The sequence below is a fragment of the Periophthalmus magnuspinnatus genome, chromosome 6, assembly GCF_009829125.3.
Source record: "Periophthalmus magnuspinnatus isolate fPerMag1 chromosome 6, fPerMag1.2.pri, whole genome shotgun sequence".
Taxonomy (NCBI): domain Eukaryota; kingdom Metazoa; phylum Chordata; class Actinopteri; order Gobiiformes; family Gobiidae; genus Periophthalmus; species Periophthalmus magnuspinnatus.
The window spans coordinates 5,829,333-5,848,520 of record NC_047131.1 but is presented as its reverse complement, the minus strand read 5'-3'; the positions used below and the strand labels follow the sequence as shown (position 1 = coordinate 5,848,520).

General features: G+C 39.2%; 1 protein-coding gene across 1 annotated transcript in view; it reads left to right on the top strand.

Annotated features, from left to right (window-relative positions):
- The window catches only part of LOC117372482 (sodium channel protein type 4 subunit alpha B-like), a 45,880-nt gene that overhangs the window by 24,784 nt on the left and 1,908 nt on the right, over window positions 1–19,188 (top strand). Inside the window, exons 14-29 of the mRNA XM_055222741.1 lie at window positions 73–144; window positions 1,141–1,248; window positions 2,644–2,985; window positions 3,730–3,880; window positions 5,557–5,660; window positions 6,038–6,101; window positions 6,403–6,557; window positions 8,409–8,582; window positions 9,074–9,181; window positions 9,664–9,945; window positions 11,050–11,103; window positions 11,782–11,919; window positions 12,546–12,647; window positions 13,141–13,411; window positions 14,200–14,815; window positions 15,609–15,732. Of these exons, the coding sequence (XP_055078716.1) occupies window positions 73–144; window positions 1,141–1,248; window positions 2,644–2,985; window positions 3,730–3,880; window positions 5,557–5,660; window positions 6,038–6,101; window positions 6,403–6,557; window positions 8,409–8,582; window positions 9,074–9,181; window positions 9,664–9,945; window positions 11,050–11,103; window positions 11,782–11,919; window positions 12,546–12,647; window positions 13,141–13,411; window positions 14,200–14,815; window positions 15,609–15,732 (2,865 nt within the window). The remainder of the gene's footprint in view (window positions 1–72; window positions 145–1,140; window positions 1,249–2,643; window positions 2,986–3,729; window positions 3,881–5,556; window positions 5,661–6,037; window positions 6,102–6,402; window positions 6,558–8,408; window positions 8,583–9,073; window positions 9,182–9,663; window positions 9,946–11,049; window positions 11,104–11,781; window positions 11,920–12,545; window positions 12,648–13,140; window positions 13,412–14,199; window positions 14,816–15,608; window positions 15,733–19,188) is intronic.

Sequence of the window (19,188 nt, the reverse complement as noted above, 5' to 3'; positions counted from 1 at the left end):
CTCTCTTTCTCTCTCCCTTCTTATTCTTTCTTTTTATTTTAACTTTTTTAAATATTTGTTTTTTTTTTCCAGGTTTTCACCATAATCTTTTTGATAGAGGTTGTGTTGAAGATTTTGGCTCTGGGTCCTTACGTCTACTTTCAGGTCAGATTTTGATGCATTGAAGTTTTACATTAAAATCTCTCTTTGTGGCATTGAGTGAAAAATATTAGTGACATGAAATATATGTATCTTTTGAACTGATAAAACGTTTTAACACTTCTATTGTCTTGGGACAGCATTTTAGAAAGATTAGCCTCCTTGAAATCGTTCCATGGGATTGATTCTTGAAAGATTTTTGCCTTCGAAAAGAAAATCAAAAGGCTGCAATATGTGAAGTACCATAATTTCCTCCACAAGTAACAAAATATTCTTTAAATATATATTTTTATGACTGCAGGCCTTTAGGTGTTTAGTCGATGAATCAGTTTATGGTGTCTGAGTTTGTAGTTTATATTAGTCAACAATCATTATTTTAAATTTATATGAGACGACAGCAGAGAGAAGAGAGTGTGAGAGTGAGCTGAAGATTTGATATAGTTTGGTATTCATATGTAAAAAGGCAGAATAAACTCATGAAGTTGAATCTGGTTTTTGCATGAACTCTCGTGCAGGTGTAGTCTTGTAAGGGCAGTTTGGGTCAGATACGCAGAGATACGTAATAGTTTCTGCTTTTGCCACAACCCCGTTTTGGACAACTGATCGATTGGCACGACATTTCTTTAGTCGACTAAAGTCTTATTATTTTCACGCTGCATAAAAAGTGCTAACTCAGTCGTTTAGATCTGTACAAACATGTTCTGAAATGTGATTCTTGTAGGCCTATTAGTTTGTGAGCTTGTCAATTCTTCTAGATGCCTTTAAGTTATGAACTTTGAGGACAGAATCATATAATTAAAATGTAAATCACAAATCAAATCACAATGCTTGTTTGAAAAATTGTAATTAAATATGTTTCCCGTATTATTCACCATTTTCCGCACTGCATACCCCTCTCTTCTGTTGCCCTGGTGATGACCCCTCTCTTCTGTTGCCCTGGTGATGACCCCTCTCTTCTGTTGCCCGGGTGATGACCCCTCTCCTCTGTTGCTGTGTTTTCAGGTTGGATGGCACATCTTTGAGACAATCCTGGTCATCTTGTCTCTGTTCAGCTTGGCTATCGCTGATGTTGCGTATATGGTTATAGTTGAGCTCATGGTTCTCAGACTGGTGAGACTGATTCATTTATTTAAGGTCGTTTTCAAATTGTCACTATTAGGTTCACGTAAAAGAGCATTTGTTTCGAGAGCAAATGTGTGTGAAGTACACAGAACTAAAACATGTTATGAAGTGCATGGTATGGTTAGTGCTAGATACTCAGGTCCAGATGAACTGACCTAAAATGTTATATTGTTGATTGTATTTACATGTTACTACCCCAAAACATTTCCTAATCCTAATCCTAACCATTTTTCTCACCCTAACAAAATCCTGTTCCTAAACTTAACCTAACCCTAACCTAAATTTAAATAAAATAACCCTGTTCTTAAACTTTGTCACTTTGAATGACCAATCATTGCAAACCGTTCCTCCTGAACTGACATGTTAGCATTAACCTCCTTATATTACTTTATCCATTCATATTTCAGTTTTTTTCATCATGATTTTACTATTATTCATAATTATTGACACCATGATCAAAGAACAGTGAACATCCTTATTTAACGTTGCTATTTCTCTACTATGTAATCAGCTTTATGAAATCAATCTTTCTGAATGTTAAAGTAAATGTGACATGAACAGCCAGATGAAAAAGCACTTTACATTTGGTCGAATGTGGGTAGAGTAGCAAAAATGGTTCTTTAGAAAGATGAAAGTTACCGGGTACTTCAAAATAATATTTAACCACCACATTGTCATCATATTGTGACCTGAATAATCACAAATATTAGTTATTAAAATTAATAGACCATCTTGACATCTAAGTATAAACAGGGGTCTAAAGCAGGTCTAAAGCAGGTCTAAACCAGGTCTAAACCAGGTCTAAACCAGGTCTAAAGCAGATCTAAAGCAGGTCTAAACCAGGTCTAAAGCAGGTCTAAAGCAGGTCTAAAGCAGGTCTAAAGCAGATCTAAACCAGGTTTAAAGCAGGTCTAAAGCAGGTCTAAAGCAGGTCTAAAGCAGATCTAAACCAGGCCTAAACCAGGTCTAAAGCAGGTCTAAACCAGGTCTAAAGCAGGTCTAAAGCAGGTCTAAACCAGGTCTAAACCAGGTCTAAAGCAGGTCTAAACCAGGTCTAAACCAGGTCTAAACCAGGTCTAAACCAGGTCTAAAGCAGATCTAAAGCAGGTCTAAAGCAGGTCTAAACCAGGTCTAAACCAGGTCTAAAGCAGATCTAAAGCAGGTCTAAAGCAGGTCTAAACCAGGTCTAAACCAGGTCTAAAGCAGGTCTAAAGCAGGTCTAAAGCAGGTCTAAAGCAGATCTAAACCAGGCCTAAACCAGGTCAAAACCAGGTCTAAACCAGGTCTAAAGCAGGTCTAAAGCAGGTCTAACCCAGGTCTAACCCAGGTCTAACCCAGGTCTAACCCAGGTCTAACCCCTCTCTCTCCCTCCTCTTTGGTCAGTTCCGTCTGGCTCGTTGGTGGCCTGGCTTCTTAAAGTGGATGCGTCTGGTTTGGATTGGCCTTCGCTCTCTTTGGACTCTCTCCTTGGTGGTGATTGTGGTTTTCTTCACCTTATTCGGAAATCGCTTCTTCACTCCAGACTATGGAAAAAATTTGTGCAGGCTTACGGAAGACTGCACGATCACTCGATGGCACACGAGCGACTGGCTCCACGCTTTTATGCTGGTGATCAGAGCTTTGTGTGGAGAGTGGATCGAAACCATGTGGGACTGTGTAACTGTGTCCACCGGATTTGGCTGTGTGCTTTTCTACATCACTCTACTGATAGTCGGGAACTTTCTGGTGAGTGAAGACTAAACCAGGACTAGACCGGAACTAGACCAGGAGTAGATGAAGACTAGATTAGGACTGGATAAGATCTAAACCTGCACTAAACCAGAACTGGACCAGGACTAGACCAAGACTAAACCAGAACTAGACTAGGACTAGACCAGGACTAAATCAGGACTAGACCAGGGCTAAACCAGGACTAGAACAGGGGATTTTAACCAGAAGACTAGACCAGAACTAAACCAGGACTAAACCAGAACTAATCTATGACTAATCCAGGACGAGACCAGGACCAGACAAGGACTAAACCGAAGATAGAACAGGGGACTTAACAAGGAGACTAGACCAGATCTAAACCAGGACTATACCAGGATTAATCTATGACTAATCCAGGACTAAACCGGGACTAAACCAGGACTAATCCAAAACTAAACCAGGACTAAATCAAGACTAGAACAGGGGACTTAACCAGGAGACTAGACCAGGACTTGACCGGGACTAGACTAAGACTAGACCAGGATTAAACCAGGATGAAATCAGGACTAAACCAGGAATAATCTATGACTAATCCAGGATTAAAACAGGTCTAGTCTGGAATTTACTTGTGATTGAAGACTAAACCAGGAATAAACCAGGACTAGACGTGGACTAGACCAGGCCTAGACCAAGATTAGACCAAGATTAGACCAGATCTAAACATGGACTAGACCCCTTCTTATGTTAAATATCCCTGCCATGTGGGTGTGTGTGTTGCAGATTTTGATTCTGTTCGTGACATTGTTGATGAAGTGGATCAGCAACAAACTCGCTCCAAAAGATGAGGAGAAAATGCAAACTTTAAAAACCAGAATCAAGAAAGTGTTCAGAGTTTGTGGGAGATTCGCAGAAGAAACAAAAAAAGAAACAGGTCATTTTTAAATTTTATTTATGTTTTATTTTACCAGAAAAAAAACATTTTTTTTTTTACAAATAATATATTTTTTACTGTGTTGTCCTGGGTAAACAAGGGACAACAATGGAGCGTACACACAAGAGGAAGGGAGAGAATGATAGCAACTCTTTCCATATTTAACATATTCTGTTTCATTTTTGTCTTTTCTGCATTACGTTGCTTTACTAGTTTGTATTTCATTCTCAAAACCTGTACAGGTGCGAACAATCAGAAATAAATCACATTATTCAGATCAGATGTAACTGACTGCGGTTACATGCATTCAAAATGATTATTATCCATCCATCCATCCATCCATTTTCTTCCGCTTATCCGGGGCCGGGTCGCGGGGGCAGCAGTCTAAGCAGGGACTCCCAGACTTCCCTCACTCCGGACACGTCCTCCAGCTCCTCCGGTGGGACCCCAAGGCGTTCCCAGGCCAGCCGAGAGACATAGTCCCTCCAGCGTGTCCTGGGTCTTCCCCGGGGCCTCCTCCCGGTGGGACTTGCCCAGAACACCTCCCTAGGGAGGCGTCCAGGAGGCATCCTGAGCAGATGCCCGAGCCACCTCAACTGGTTCCTCTCAACGTGTAGGAGCAGCGGCTCTACTCCGAGCTCCTCCCGTGTGACCGAGCTCCTCACCTTATCCCTAAGGGTGCGCCCGGCCACTCTGCGGAGGAAGCCCATTTCAGCCGCTTGTATCCGCGATCTTGTCCTTTCGGTCATTACCCAGAGCTCATGACCATAGGTGAGGGTAGGAACGTAGATTGACCGGTAAATCCAGAGCTTTGCCTTTGGGCTCAGCTCCTTCTTTACCACAACGGACCGATACAGCGACCGCATCACTGCAGACGCTGCACCGATCCGCCTGTCAATCTCACGCTCCGTCCTTCCCTCACTCGTGAACAAGACCCCGAGATACTTGAACTCCTCCACTTGAGGCAGAGAATAATAATAATAATAATTATTATTATTATTATTCTTAGATTTGGACTTAAAATGGGATGTAACCGCAGCCAGTGGTTATGTTTACAAGCACATATAAATCTGATTACTGTCTCATTTATGGATCTTCAAGATTATTGAAATAACAAAGTGCAAAATCTGATGTAAGTAATCAGCGAGACGATGATCAGAAAGAAAATGAATTTGCTGTTAACGTGCCATTTTAATAATCTTACAACTCAAGATTTGATACTGAGGATGTTCTACAGGTATCTCTATGGTGGAATTTTCAAAGCTACCATGGAAATACAATCCACACATTAGCCTGAAAACTCAAGAAGAAATGCAGAATGGATTTAAACAACACATTTTCAAGAGCCTGTGATCAATCCGAGCGTTCATGGTCCAGTTTAGGTGTTTGATTTTCAACAAAAAGGGGAGAGTGACTAACTGACAAACTGTTGGTTAACGCTAGTTATCTTGTGATTGTAATGTTATTTGAGAGGGGCTTATTTAACAGCACAAATCAGCTCACCTGTTTTAGCTCCAACTAAGGCAGTTCTTTAGGGTCAGATTGTTTTAACATAAAACTCAGATTAAAAATTGTTGCATGACAATTTAATACTCTGTAAACTCCAGAAAACAGATAATAATCAGGGTTTTTTGTGTGCATGCAAACAAAGCCACTTATAATTGTGTATTTTGTAGGAAATCCAGAGGATAAAGAGAGTATGGCTCTGAGATGTGCCCCATCTGAACAGACTGAGGAGAACGGGACTCAGAGCAACACTCTACCAATCGGAGAGGCTCAGGTCTGAACATAATCTGTTGTTTACTATTTTTAAAAACAAGTCATTTGCGACCTATATTACACAGAATAGCCCGGAGACTAACACTTGATCAGACAAGAACTAAAACAGGCTCACGTGTCTTGCTGCTGTCTGCTGATCATCTAAAACGTTCTATTTATAAGTCTCAATCAAATGACTACATTCAAAAGACACATAATTGTGATTTGAATTGCAGTATCGTTATAACAACAGGGGACCATCGCCATAAATCAGGAAGGAATCCTTATGCCTGAAATTCATGAATTGGCTGATGGAATATTTATGGCTCCAAGAGAGGATTTGACATTTATATTTTTATTATTATTATTATATATTTTTTTTAAATATATATTTTACAGAATTTCCAAAAGATGAAAGAAACTGAGAACCCCCAAGATGCTCCTGAAGACTGCTGCTGCGAAAGTACTAACATTTTATTACTCTATTATTATATTACTGTAACTGTGACCAATATTGTTTCTGCTATGAATTACTACAAACACTAGTCCTTAGTAATATTGTAAATTTTGAATTATGCCAACTATTTGAGTTACTTTCCACCACTGCTAATGTTGCTACGCTTTCTACCATTAAAACTACCAGTACTTCTACTTGCTGCTATTTCTACTACTACTACTACTACTACTGGTACTACTAACACTATTACTGTATAGCTGTGTTATTTGCTTGTAATGAATTCAGTATCTTCCTTAAACATTGACAGAATGCTACAGCTGCTGCCCTGCTCTGAACCTGGACACATCTCGAGGCTTCGGTCGTGTTTGGTTCAACCTCCGACGAAGCTCCTTCAACATCATTCAGCACCCGTACTTTAACAATTTCATCTTCTTCATCATCATCGTCAGCAGCATAGCCCTGGTAATACATCTGTACCAAGCAGTTCTGAGCTATTATGGGTAATTGATACTTTGCAGCTGATGTCATCAACATTTCCAGGAGCTGCAATGCTAACTATAAGTACTATTCTGTCTGAGGCTTGTTAGACTTTAATCTGATCTTTATTTTAATACAATCTGACCAGAAAAAACTTATCCTGACTAAGAACTACAACAGGTGAGCTGATTTGTGCTGTTAAACAAGTCCCTCTCAAATAACATTCAGTCATAAGCTAGCTAGCATTAGCCATTCTTATCGCTCTCACCTTTTTGTTGAAAATGAAACACCTAAACATGAACATAAACATACTGATCACAGGCTCCTGAAAATGTGTTCTTTAAATCCATTTTGTATTTTTTCTCGAGTTTTCAGACAATCTAAAAACTTTTTTGACAGTGTTTGCAAATGTGTGCACTGTGTCACCATGGTAACTGCTGAACATCCTACCATAGAGATACATGTAGAACACCACCAGCGTGATGTCACTGCAAAGTATCAATATAAAATTGATTATATAATGAGATTATGAGATTTGCAATTTTTTATTATTAAGCTTAAGTGCATGCTCAATCATCATTTTAAACACGTCCAATGAGAATTAAACAATGTAACTTTTTGGTGCACAGTCCGTCACCTGCTTGTCTCCATTGCTTTGACTGAAATGTTCCACAGTATTTTAGTAAACTAGTTTATCTCCATGGAGACAAACCTATGACTCAAGCTGGCCAACTTACAGTTCAGATCGGTGGAGAGGTGACTCAGCTCATAGTAAGAATATGTGTTTTTAGGGTATTTCTGAATGATAAAAGCCTTTGTAATCTTGAGCTGTAGTCCTTTAGTTGTTTAGTCAAATAATCACTTGATGGTGTCTCAGTCGATGATGACTTGTGTTATCTAATATGTGTTAGCTAATTTTTGTTAATATTATAAGGTTCTATTTGGTATAACAGCAGAAAGGAGTAGGTATGGAAGGAGTTAGCTGAAGAAGCTGTCTTATATAGCGCTTTTCCAGATGTTCAAAGTCGCTTTACAATTCCATGCAATATTTATTTATTCCATTCTAGTGGTGCTAAACTACTACTGTAGCCACAGCTGGCCTGGTGTAGACTGAGAGAAGTGAGGCTGCCAATCTGCGCCATCAGCCCCTTCGACCACCACCACCAACATTCACACAAACACCACTTTCATACGGCAATGTGGGTTGTATTTACTTTCCGCATAAACAGTTGTGCAGATGTGGTCTTGTTAGAGCAGTTTGGGTCATTTACACAGAGATAAGTCACTAGTTTAAGAGCTTTTGCCACACCCCCTTTTTAGTCAACTAAACGATCAGCTGGACATGTTTTTAGTCAACCAAGAATTTCTTAAGTCGACCACAGCCTTAGTGTAATTAAACAAATGCAACACAGATAAGTTTAATGCGTGGGATATTCCAGGCAAAGCAATATCATCCTCATGGGACAAGCAGGTTACGAACCCTCCACTAAAAAACATAGAGCACCTTTAACATGTCTTTTTATTATTGTTTACTGTAGAACCTTTTAATTTCATTTTTAAGTCTGCATGGACCATGTTTTTTTATATACTGGCCTGTTTTAATAATTATGATGTTTTTATACTAATTACATATATATTTTTTGTCCATTTTAAAATATCAAAATACCAGTACCAGATATTTAAATTTCTGAAAAGACTTTGTTCATTTTAAGTGGTTTGCAGTGTTCCAGAATTATTCCTTATTGCTACTGCAGTACTATGTATCTGTTAGTAATGGTATTTTTAAGTATTATTTTATCCACTTGTCCTCCTTGTTGCTGTTTTTGTTGCTGACAGGTGTGGGAGGACATGTACCTGCCGACTCGCTCCACCCTGATGGTCTTCCTGGGATATCTGGACCAGGTGATCACTTACCTGTTCGTTCTGGAGGTTCTGTTCAAATGGCTTGGATTAGGTTTCAAGAAATACTTCACGGACGGATGGTGCTGGCTGGACCTCATTGTAACACTTGTAAGTTACTTTAAAGCAACTTTCACACTTGCACAATCACCACATCAAACTGGGACTAAAAATGGACCAAATAAAGTTTACATCAGGATGGACTAAACTGTATTTAGGACACATCCCATGTCTGGGCTTAAACCTGGTTTAGAAACATTTAATCATCATATAAAATCTATAGATTTGCAGGCAGCGATATCAACTTCGTTTAATACAAATTAAATGATAGATAGTATTATGATTATTCTTGTGATTATCATTATTATTATTATTATTATTGTTGTTGTTGTTGTTATTATACATTATGAAGATTGCATACTGGTATTATCCTTGTGATATTTTCTGTAACAATACATTGCAATTTATATTGTCTCATTGGTTGGATATTGTTTAGTCCTGGTTCGGTCCTTTTTTGTCTGACATTTTGACTAAACATTTGAAACAGTTGAAAAAAAATGTTCTTGTCTCCCAGTGAGGTGAAAGTATTTCTCTGTCTTTAGGCCTGTGTGTTGTCGGTGGTGGCTCAAACCTCTGCCTTGGGCTCTGTTCTGATCAGTCTAAAAGCTCTGAGACCTCTGAGGATCCTCGCTCACATCAAAGGCACTCGGGTGAGGAACTAAACACTGTTTTATTTATTCATGGGATCAGAGATGACAAAATATAATGTATAATAAAATATGGACGGCACAGGTAGAACTCTCGCCTCACAGCATGAAGTTTCCAGGTTCAATTCACTGGCCAGGTGCAGGCTTTCTCTAGGAAGTTTGCATCTTCTCCCCACGTTCAAATTCTGCATACAGTTCACTTCACTCACTGACTAATAAGAAGACTTTAGGAATGTTACAATATCACATTTTTGTGTTACAATAGTTCTGAGAAAAAAACAAAAACTGAAAAACTGAGAAATTTTACGATTATTCACAATAAAAGAACTACAGATTATTCACAGTGGAATCCTTGATTCTCATTCACTTTTTTCTAGATCATAACTCCTCTATTAAGTCACCTGCTTTATGAAATCAAATTTTCTGAATAAACAAATAAAAATATCTCACTTACTGCAGTATTTGACTCATATTTAAACCTTCAGGTGAGCGTGTCGGCCCTGCTGAGGATGCTGCCCTCTCTCCTGGACGCGCTCTTGGTCACCGCCACAGTCTGGCAATTCTTCTCCATCGTTTTCGTTCAGTTTTTTGCAGGAAAATTTGAGGGCTGCTTCAATGAAACATGCAACATTTTCCCCGCTGATGTGGTGCCAAACAAGACAGAATGTTTTGTGCTGATTGAGAACAACTACACAGAGGTCCGCTGGAAGAAGGAACCATGGAACTTTGACAATACCCCACAAGCCACGCTCTCACTGTTCTCTGTGGTAAGTACAGAAACCCATGGAGGCTTGAGGGATCAGAAAATTTTTCCTTGCAATTATTCCTAAAATTGTGACTCTGGGTCATACATGTCGGGTTAAAAAATGTCACATAGTCTTTAATAAAAACTAACAAAAAAACTAACAAATTAAACTAAATTCACTGCTTGCGATGAAATGCTGACCTGACCAGCAGGATGAATTCTCGCAAGTTCACAAATTCCTGAGAATCCACGTGGACTGGCTCCTGCTGTTGCGATTGCTCAGTTAACCAGTGGTTCACACTAATGACAGGGCAGCATTGTGGTTTTCATGGAGCTAAAAGTGAAGCGATATTACACAATCAAATGTTTCTAGTGGAGCATCTGAGTGTCTATTTTTCACCATGGACATTTCTTTGCCTGAAATGTTTCACAGTATGATATTAAACAGGTCAGATCTGTGGTTTACCAAACCTGTTCCCCTAAAAAAATGCAATTTTAACAATAAAAACCACACCAAGATGGATAAGTTTAATGCCATACTTTGAAACATTCCAGGCAAACAACAAAACATTTCCATGGAGACAAGTAAGTCACATTACAAGTTACATATTGCATCTTTAATTTAAATTAGCTTAAAGTGGATCTAAACTCTATATCAAACCTCTTGCTGCTAAACTGTGTATATGGAGATTGGATAGCACAGTCTTCTGTCCCTAGTCCTTTTTTTAATTTAGTCCAAACTAGTTCATTTACAGCTTTGTGGTGAAAAATGTATAAAAATGGGACTGTCCTGGCTCCAGTGGCCTCACAAGCCTCTGCCCTGATAACAGCTGGATGTTTCTGATTACAAGTACCAAGCTTCAGGAAGGTTCGACCAATCACACTGTTCCTTATACCTCCAGACCCCGCCCCTCTTCCGCTCTCGCTCCTTTAGTCCTCCAGGTACCGCCCAGTTTAGCAGCTCTATTTGAAATGTGGGTTTGGGGCAGAGTTTAGGTGTTAAGTCACACTTCAAGATTGTTTTCATTATATAATTGAGCTTCTAAGTGAGACTAAGTAATGAAGTCTAACTATAGAATGGTGTGTTTCTATAATTTGTGTCGTTATTTTTCATTTTGTTTTTCAGGGCACACTTAAAGGCTGGCTGGAGATTCTTTATAATGCAGTAGATTCTACATATGTGAGTATCATCAAAGTCTCAGAACTGTATTTCATTTATTTTTACTTCAAATTTAACAAGTAGAATGCAAGTCTACAAGCATAAATTGAAAGACTAACAAATTAAAACAGCCCTAATTCTAAACCAGGACAACCGAGACTAATCTGGAACTGAACTAGACCCAAACCAGAAATGAACCAGACCTAAACGAGGACTAAACCACACCTATACCAGAACTAAACCAGATCCAAACCAGGACTAAACTAAGACTTATCTAGAAACAAACCAGAACTAAATGACACCTCTCCCAGAAATAAACCACACCCAAACTAGGACGAAACTCTGACCAATCTAGATCTTAACCAGGACAAAACAAAGATTTATCTAGAACGAAACTTGGAATAAACCAGGACTTGAACCAAATCGGATCCAAACCATTCAAAGTAAAGTAATAAACAGGATTCAAGCCAGGACTAAATCAGATCCAAACCAGGACTAAACAAGGACTTATCGCGAACCAAACCAAAATTAAGGCAGCCCCCAAAACAGGAGTAATCTAGCATTTAACCAGACCCAAAACAGGACTGATCTAGAACTAAATCAAGCCAAAACCAGGACTGACCCAAAATCTTACCTAGAACCAAATCAGAAGCAAACCAGGACTAAACCATGTCTAAATGTGTTTTTTCTGTGTTGCAGGTTGAAAGTCAGCCCGATTATGAGGCTAATATCTCCTCTTACTTCCTGTTTCTGGCCTTCTTCCTGTTTGGCTGTTTCTTCTGCTGCATCTACATCATCAAAATGCTGTTAGATGCATACAGCTCCCAAACACACAAGATAAGTATCACTCACTTATAATGCCCATGATTATATATGATGTTTTTTATAAGTACTGAACAATTACGAAAATCTCAAATTTCAAATGTGTGACGTTAAAGCTGCACTAAAGCTTCTTTTCTGAGGGGGGGTCTAGCAGCTACTTGTTTCCATGGAGAAGTTATTGCTTTGACTGAAATATTCCACAGTATTGGACATATCTATCTGGCATTTATTTCTTTATGGGTGTTTTATTTATTTTCTTTATGGGTGTTTTAAATACCTTGAAAAGTCACTTCTCAACTGTGTCATGTAACAACTGTAACATTCCAGGCAAAGCAATAAGGTCTCCATGGACACAAGGAGGTAGTGCACTTTTAAAATCCAGTTACACCTTAAAGGGCATATTTTACAGATTTACTGGGAATTAACAGTTGAGAGACTGAATACTAGACTGACATGCATTTCAGGATTTTTTGTCGAGTCTAAACAAAAGGGTAGGGGAGGGTGATATGCAAAAAGAATTACTATATGGCAATTAAACCAAAAAATGTGACCAGAACTACAATATAATTATATAATAATTTTAATGTCTTGATTGTTCAAAAAACCTGCTCAGTTCATTTATGTTTTTATTGTTTCTATACGTTGGAGGATCTCACTTGTTTTTGACTGAGGAGCAGCAGAAGAATTTCAACAATATCAGTTTTTGCCCAAAGAGACCTTTGGCCCCTTGCCCACGTCCTCAGGTGAGATCATGCAATCAAAGAACTTTTATTCAAGAGAGGAGTCATCCTGTCTGCTCCTCTCAGTGAGGAGGTTGTGGGTTAGACTCCTGATATTTCTGAGTGGAGTGTGTATGTCCTCCCTGTGTCTGTGGCAGAGTGCTTAAGGTTAGGATAAGGTACTCTTTATTGACTTTATCCTCTGCATTTGACCCATCTTTCAATGCAACAGAGATAACTTGTCAGGAGCATTAGGCTGCAGCACCTGGGGACCTATCTCCAGATGTCGATTTCTAGTCTTGGTCAGGACTACCTTAGCTGGTGTGGGTTTTTTTTTGTTTTTGGTGCATGTTTTTGGTTGATGGAGGAAACCAGAGGGCCACAGGAAGAAACATGCAAACACTGCACAGAAAGATCCAGGTGGTCTGTGAGTCAAATCTGGAACCTTCTTGCTGTGAGGCACAGATAAACAGCCATATCAGTCCTTCCCTAACCATGTGTCTTCTCTCTGCCCCAGGGCCGTCTGCGTGGGCGCCTGTTCGACCTGGTCTCTCGAGAGGGTTTTGAATGGGTGATGCAGGTGTTTATTTTTGTGGGCGTTGTGCTGATGATGGTGGAGAGATACGACATTACAGAGGAGGAGGAACGTATCATCTTCTGGATCACTTTCACCCTCACCCTCATTTTCACCATCGAATCATTCCTGAAGATCTGTGCTTTCAGACGGAGCTACTTCAGTGATAGCCTCAATGTCATCGACTTTGTGGTGGTCATTTATTCAATAATTGGTGAGTGGTTTGAGATTCAGTATTGTACATTAGGGCTGCAACAATTAACTATTAAAGTAGTGAACTTTGTAACTTTTCTGGTTGAAGGTACTCCTCCTGCTTTTCTCAATGTACATGTAATTGCTTTGCCTGAAATGCTCCACTATATGGCATTAAGCGTACCTATTTTGCATTATTCAGTTACAGGTGTTTTAACTCCAAAACTATCAAATCTGCAGATTTGGCCTGTAAGTTGGCCTGGTTGGCATCACCTGCTTGTTTCCATGCAGATAGATAAGTTTAATGCCATACTGTGGAACATTTCAGGCAAACCAATAAATTCCCAAAGATAGCGAAGCAGGTGGCAGCTCCTCATTCAGAAAAGTTACATAGTGCACCTTTAAGTTGGAGGCCTTAGCTTTGGCATTTGTATAATAACAAATTGTAATTTTATTTTGACTTGAAATGAAATTCAGTTAAAGTGCATACGACAGGTTTCCATGGTTTTCAAATTATTACTTATTTACTTACTTTAATCATAGTTTTACATCACATCACATTACTGACCGATTAAACATTGATTTGATCTTGTCATCTATTTTTTTAGTCCAATCAAAACCCTTGCTATGATTAGACAAAAAATTTGACTAGACAAGATTAGACTAGGCTGGCCCTGGTCGGCATAAAAAAAATAGACAAAACTATTAAAAATGTTTAGTAAAATCTTAAATATAACTATATGCTTTAGTGAATTAGTATTCTAACCTGTCATGATTGTCTTTTCCTCTCTTTCTTTTTCTTTTTGTCAGATATGTTCCTTGCCGATATCCTTTTAAAGTACTTCTTCGGCGGTTCTTTACACCTGCTCCGTTTGGCTCGCATCTCTCGGATCATCCATCGCTTCCCTGCGGCTCTACGTGTCCGTTTCCTCTTCTCTGCTTGGACCAAGTCTCTACGTGCACTCTTCAACCTTGCCCTGGTACTCTTCGTCCTAATGTTCACTTACGCTAGCTTCGGCACGTTCCATTTTGCCCACCTCAAGAAGACAAATTATATGTCAGATGTGTATAACTTTGAGACATTTGGGAATGGCCTTATTTGTATGTTCATGGCGACTACGTGGGCTGGTTGGGATGGTCTCATAAAGCCGAGTCTACTGACCCCCCCAGACTGCGAGCCAGTGGACATACCACAAGAAAATATTACGGCCAATTGTGGAAATGCATCTCTGGCTGTGGTTTTCTACGTGTCGTTCTTGTGCCTAAGCTGTTACGTGGTGCTGCTGATGTTGCTTGTTCTCCTGGTGGATATGTTGAACATTTTTGGGAGGATGCACTATGACCCTCTGAGCGCTCCCAACCTGAACAGATTCTTCAAAACCTGGAAGAAGTTTGTCCCTGATTCAGCGCACTTCATTCAGCGCAGGTGAGAGACTGTACTCAAGTATAACATCACAACCTCTGGAACTTTACTAATGAGTGGCAAAGGTATATGACTGTCAAGGCCAAGAATCTTTTCCTCTCTAAGAGCTAAAAACACATTTAAAATGTCTTTCTATCTGTTTCTCACTAACCCTGACCCACTTTATCTATTTATCTCCCTCTCTCTCTCTCTGCCTACTTATCTGTCTGTCTCTCCCCTGATCCCCATCTCTTTCTGACTGTTTCTCTCTTTCTGTCCGCCTATTTATTTGTCTCTCTCTCCGTTAATCCCCATCTCTCTTTCTGTCTGTGTTTCTCACTCTCGCTTTCTATTTCTCTCTGTCTCTCCCGCTGTCTCACTTCCTTTTTGCCTATTTATTTGTCTCTCCATTAATGCCTATCTCTCTTTCTATCTGTGTTTCTCATGCTCTCTATTTCTCTCCCCCCTCTCTCTCTCTGCTTATTTATTTGTCTGTCCCTCCCATAATCCCCATCTCTCTTTTTGTCTGTGTTTCTCTCTCCACTCTCTCTCTTTTGCTTATTTATGTGTCTCTTTACTGCTCTCTTTATCTCTCTATCCCTTGTAGGGCCGGGCATTATTTCTTATTACAAAAATAATTCATTGTTTTTTAACACAAAAACTCAAATTCTAACTGTTAAAGTGAACTCTGCTCCAAACGGCATGATTGTACTGACAGAGGACTGTGTGTAAACCTCAAATAAAATTACATGAATTGGCACAGCCCTAATCCATAATGTGCCTTTTATTTTATATGTGTCAATGTTTGTTTCTACAGCCAGCTTCCAGACTTTTGTGACAAACTGAAGAAGCCTCTGAGGGTCCCCACACTGTCCAACCTCGACTTGAGCCCTGAAGACCCAGTGTCCTGTAGGGACGTTCTGCTGGCTCTGTCTGTGCAGGTAACACATGGGTCAAAGGTTAACTTAATCTTGTTTTTGTTTTTGTTTTTTTTAATTACATTTATTGTCTATATGCACAATACAATATTCAGGTACATCTGACCAGCAAGACATACCCCTAGCAGGAGATTTAAAACATTATCATCATTGCATTATAGAAGAATAGAAATAAACAACAAAGAAAGGATGGAAGATACAGTACTGAAAGTAAATGTATAACTAAATTAAATACGCAATAAAAATATAAAAAATAGCACTAATACAGAATTAAAATAATAATAATAAACAAAGAACAAAACACACACACAAAAAAAACAAAAAAACTAATGTACAGATAAAATCAGTCAGTGTTCCCTTCATCTTCATTGAGAGATGTTAGTAGTCCCTCAGAATAATTTAAAAAAAGGAGTCCAGGTCTCTAAAAATTGCTGTATCGTTCTCTTTAACGTGTATCTAATTTTTTCCAATTAAAAAAAATACATAACATCTCTTATCCATCTAGCGAAAGTAGGTGGGGATTGTTGTTTCCAATTAAGTAGGATGACTCTTCTTGCAAGGAGTGCAGTAAAGGACATCACATCCCTTGCGTTGCTTGATAGAGACCAATCAGTGGGGGTAATCCCAAATATAGCACTTAAAGGGTTAGGGCAAACGGCCTTGCGTTCTTTGCGTATGCTTCAAAAATGTCAGACCAGAAGGGGGCAAGTTTAGGACAGGACCAGAACATATTTATGTGATCTGCTGGCTGCCCTCTACAGCGAGGGCAGGAGGGATCTGTGTTAGGGTACGTGTCCGCCAATCTTGCATTGGTAAGGTGAGCTCTTAAAACCACTTTTAACTGTATAAGACCATGCCGCGTACAGATCGAGGATCCATGTATACGTTTAAGTGAGGCCCCCTACATCTCATCACTCAATGTTAGGCCCAAGTCAGTCTCCCCCCGCCTTTTAATTTCCTCAAGTGGGGATGGACAAATGTTACTAATTAAGTTGCACAAAGTGGAAATGGACTTCTTTTTAGCTGGGGAAAGTGAGAGAATGCTGTCTAATAAAGTATCATTTGGCAGAATGGGGAAAGAGGGAAAGTTCTTTTGTACAAAGTTCTTAACTTGTAGATATCTGAAGAAATCTGATTTTGATAGCTGAAATGCCTGATTCAGATCAGAGAAGGAAAGGAATTGGCCATCAGAGAATAAATTACATATAGATTTGATACCGTTCATGTGCCAAGTTCGATAAGTAGCATCTAAAGAGGCAGGAGGGAAATTATGATTTCTCCAGACAGGAGCATAAATAGATGTATTTTTTAAACCAAAATGGTTTCTAAACTGTGTCCATATTTTGATGGTTTGACTGACAGTTGAGTTTGATAGTACAATGGAAGAGGCAGAAGCACTTACAAGTGAGCCTAAATGGATATGGCTGGTGGCATATTCAAGGGACACCCAAGATTCAGGTTGATTGGTGTTGTCAAGATGGACCCAGTGAAGAATTTTTTGTATGTTACATGCCCAATAATAGTAGAGCAAATTGGGAAGTGCAAGCCCAGCCCTTTTCTTTTGCCTTTGAAGAGCAGCTTTTTTAATTCTGTGTGATCCACCTTTCCAAATGAAGGAGGTTAAACGTTTATCAAATGATTTAAAGAATGATTTCCTAATAAACACGTGGATATTTTGAAAGAGGATATATGAATTTTGGCAGTATTACCATTTTAATTATAGTGACCCTTACTGCCACTGACAAGGGGAGTTCCTTCCATTGTTCTAAATCTTGTTTGCATTTTTCTAATAGGACAGTAAAGTTTTTAGTAAAAAGTGATGGTAAGGTGCACGTTACCTCCACTCCAAGGTATTTAAAAGAGATTTTAGCTATTTTAAACTGCCGTACATCTAGGGAGGGCACTGCATCTTCTTGTTTTAGGAAAAATAATAAACTTTTATCAAAATTAATTTTATAACCTGAGAGTCTCCCAAACTGGTCCAGCAAGTCAATGATGAAAGGGATTGAGGACTGCGGATCAGACACATAAAGCAACAAATCGTCTGCATAAAGAGACAATTTATGGAGTACACCACCTCGTTCTATGCCTTGAAAATTAACAGCTTGTCTGAGGGCAATAGCTAACGGTTCAATTACTAATGCAAATAGAAGTGGGGACAGTGGGCATTCCTGTCGTGTGCCTCTACTGAGAGGAAAATATCGAGATTGCTGTCCATTAGTTATGACTGACGCAACTGGTTTGGAATAGAGTAGTTTTATCCAGGAAATGAAACAGTCTCCAAAGCCAAATTTCTTCAACAGAAATTCCCACTCTATCCGGTCAAAGGCTTTCTTTGCGTCCAGAGATAGGACAATTTCAGTATTTTGACCAGGCGGAGTGTGCACTATGTCAAGAAGTCTTCTAACATTAGAAGTGGAATCTCTTCCTTTAATAAATCCAGTTTGATCTAACGAGATGACCTGTGGCAGAACTCCCTCCAGGTTGAGTGTTGCTCATCTATATTTGCAGTCATACGTGTTATATCAGTGAGTTTGGAACTTCTTGCTTTATTTGTTCTTGAGCAGTAGGCTATTATCTGCCCTCTAAGATATGCCTTTAGGGTCTCTCACAGGAGTGACTGACTTATTTCCGGGGATTTATTAGTATCAAGAAAGGACTTAACTTCGGTGGTTAAAACTTTAGTAAAGTCCTCATCTGACAGAAGAAGTGTGTTGAATCTCCAGTTACGCCTTGGCCTGGGGCAGTCCGGTAACTCCAGAATAAAGGACAGAGCGGAATGGGCCGACACAGTTACACTATGATAAGTGCATGAGTGGATCTTTTCCAGTAATTTATTCTCAATTAAAAAATAATCTATACGAGTGTAGGTGTGGTGGACATTGGAGAAAAAGGAGAAAGCTTTGTTTTTAGGGTTGTGGAACCTCCAAATATCAGATAAACCAGCACGTTTTTTGAAATTATTAACTTTGGCAGGCTTGCACAGTGATTGTGGCTTATTGGAGGATCTGTCAAGGTTGGGGTCGAGAACACAGTTAAAGTCACCTCCTATTATAATATTGTAATTGTCTTGGCTGGGCAAAGTAGCAAAGAGCTTAGTGAAAAAAACACCATCGTCCCAGTTTGGGGCATATATAGACAGTAGAATAACAGGGGTAAAGAACATATGACCCCTAACTACTTAATCTTGTTGTTTTTTTTATCGTTTCATTAGGTGTGGGGGTTTATTGTTGTCTGTTCAGCATTTTGGTTTCAGGAATATAGTAAAACTACAGATACAATTATTGGGGGGTGCACGGCCACTCGCCTAATCTGCAGTGGCATTAAAACATCTATGACAAAAATGACAAAATAATAATAAATAAGAATTTATAACTAAACATCCTGTACAAGTTAATTTTGGTCAGTAACCATCTATTCAAACACACAAATTCCCATAACAATTATTGGAAGAAGTAA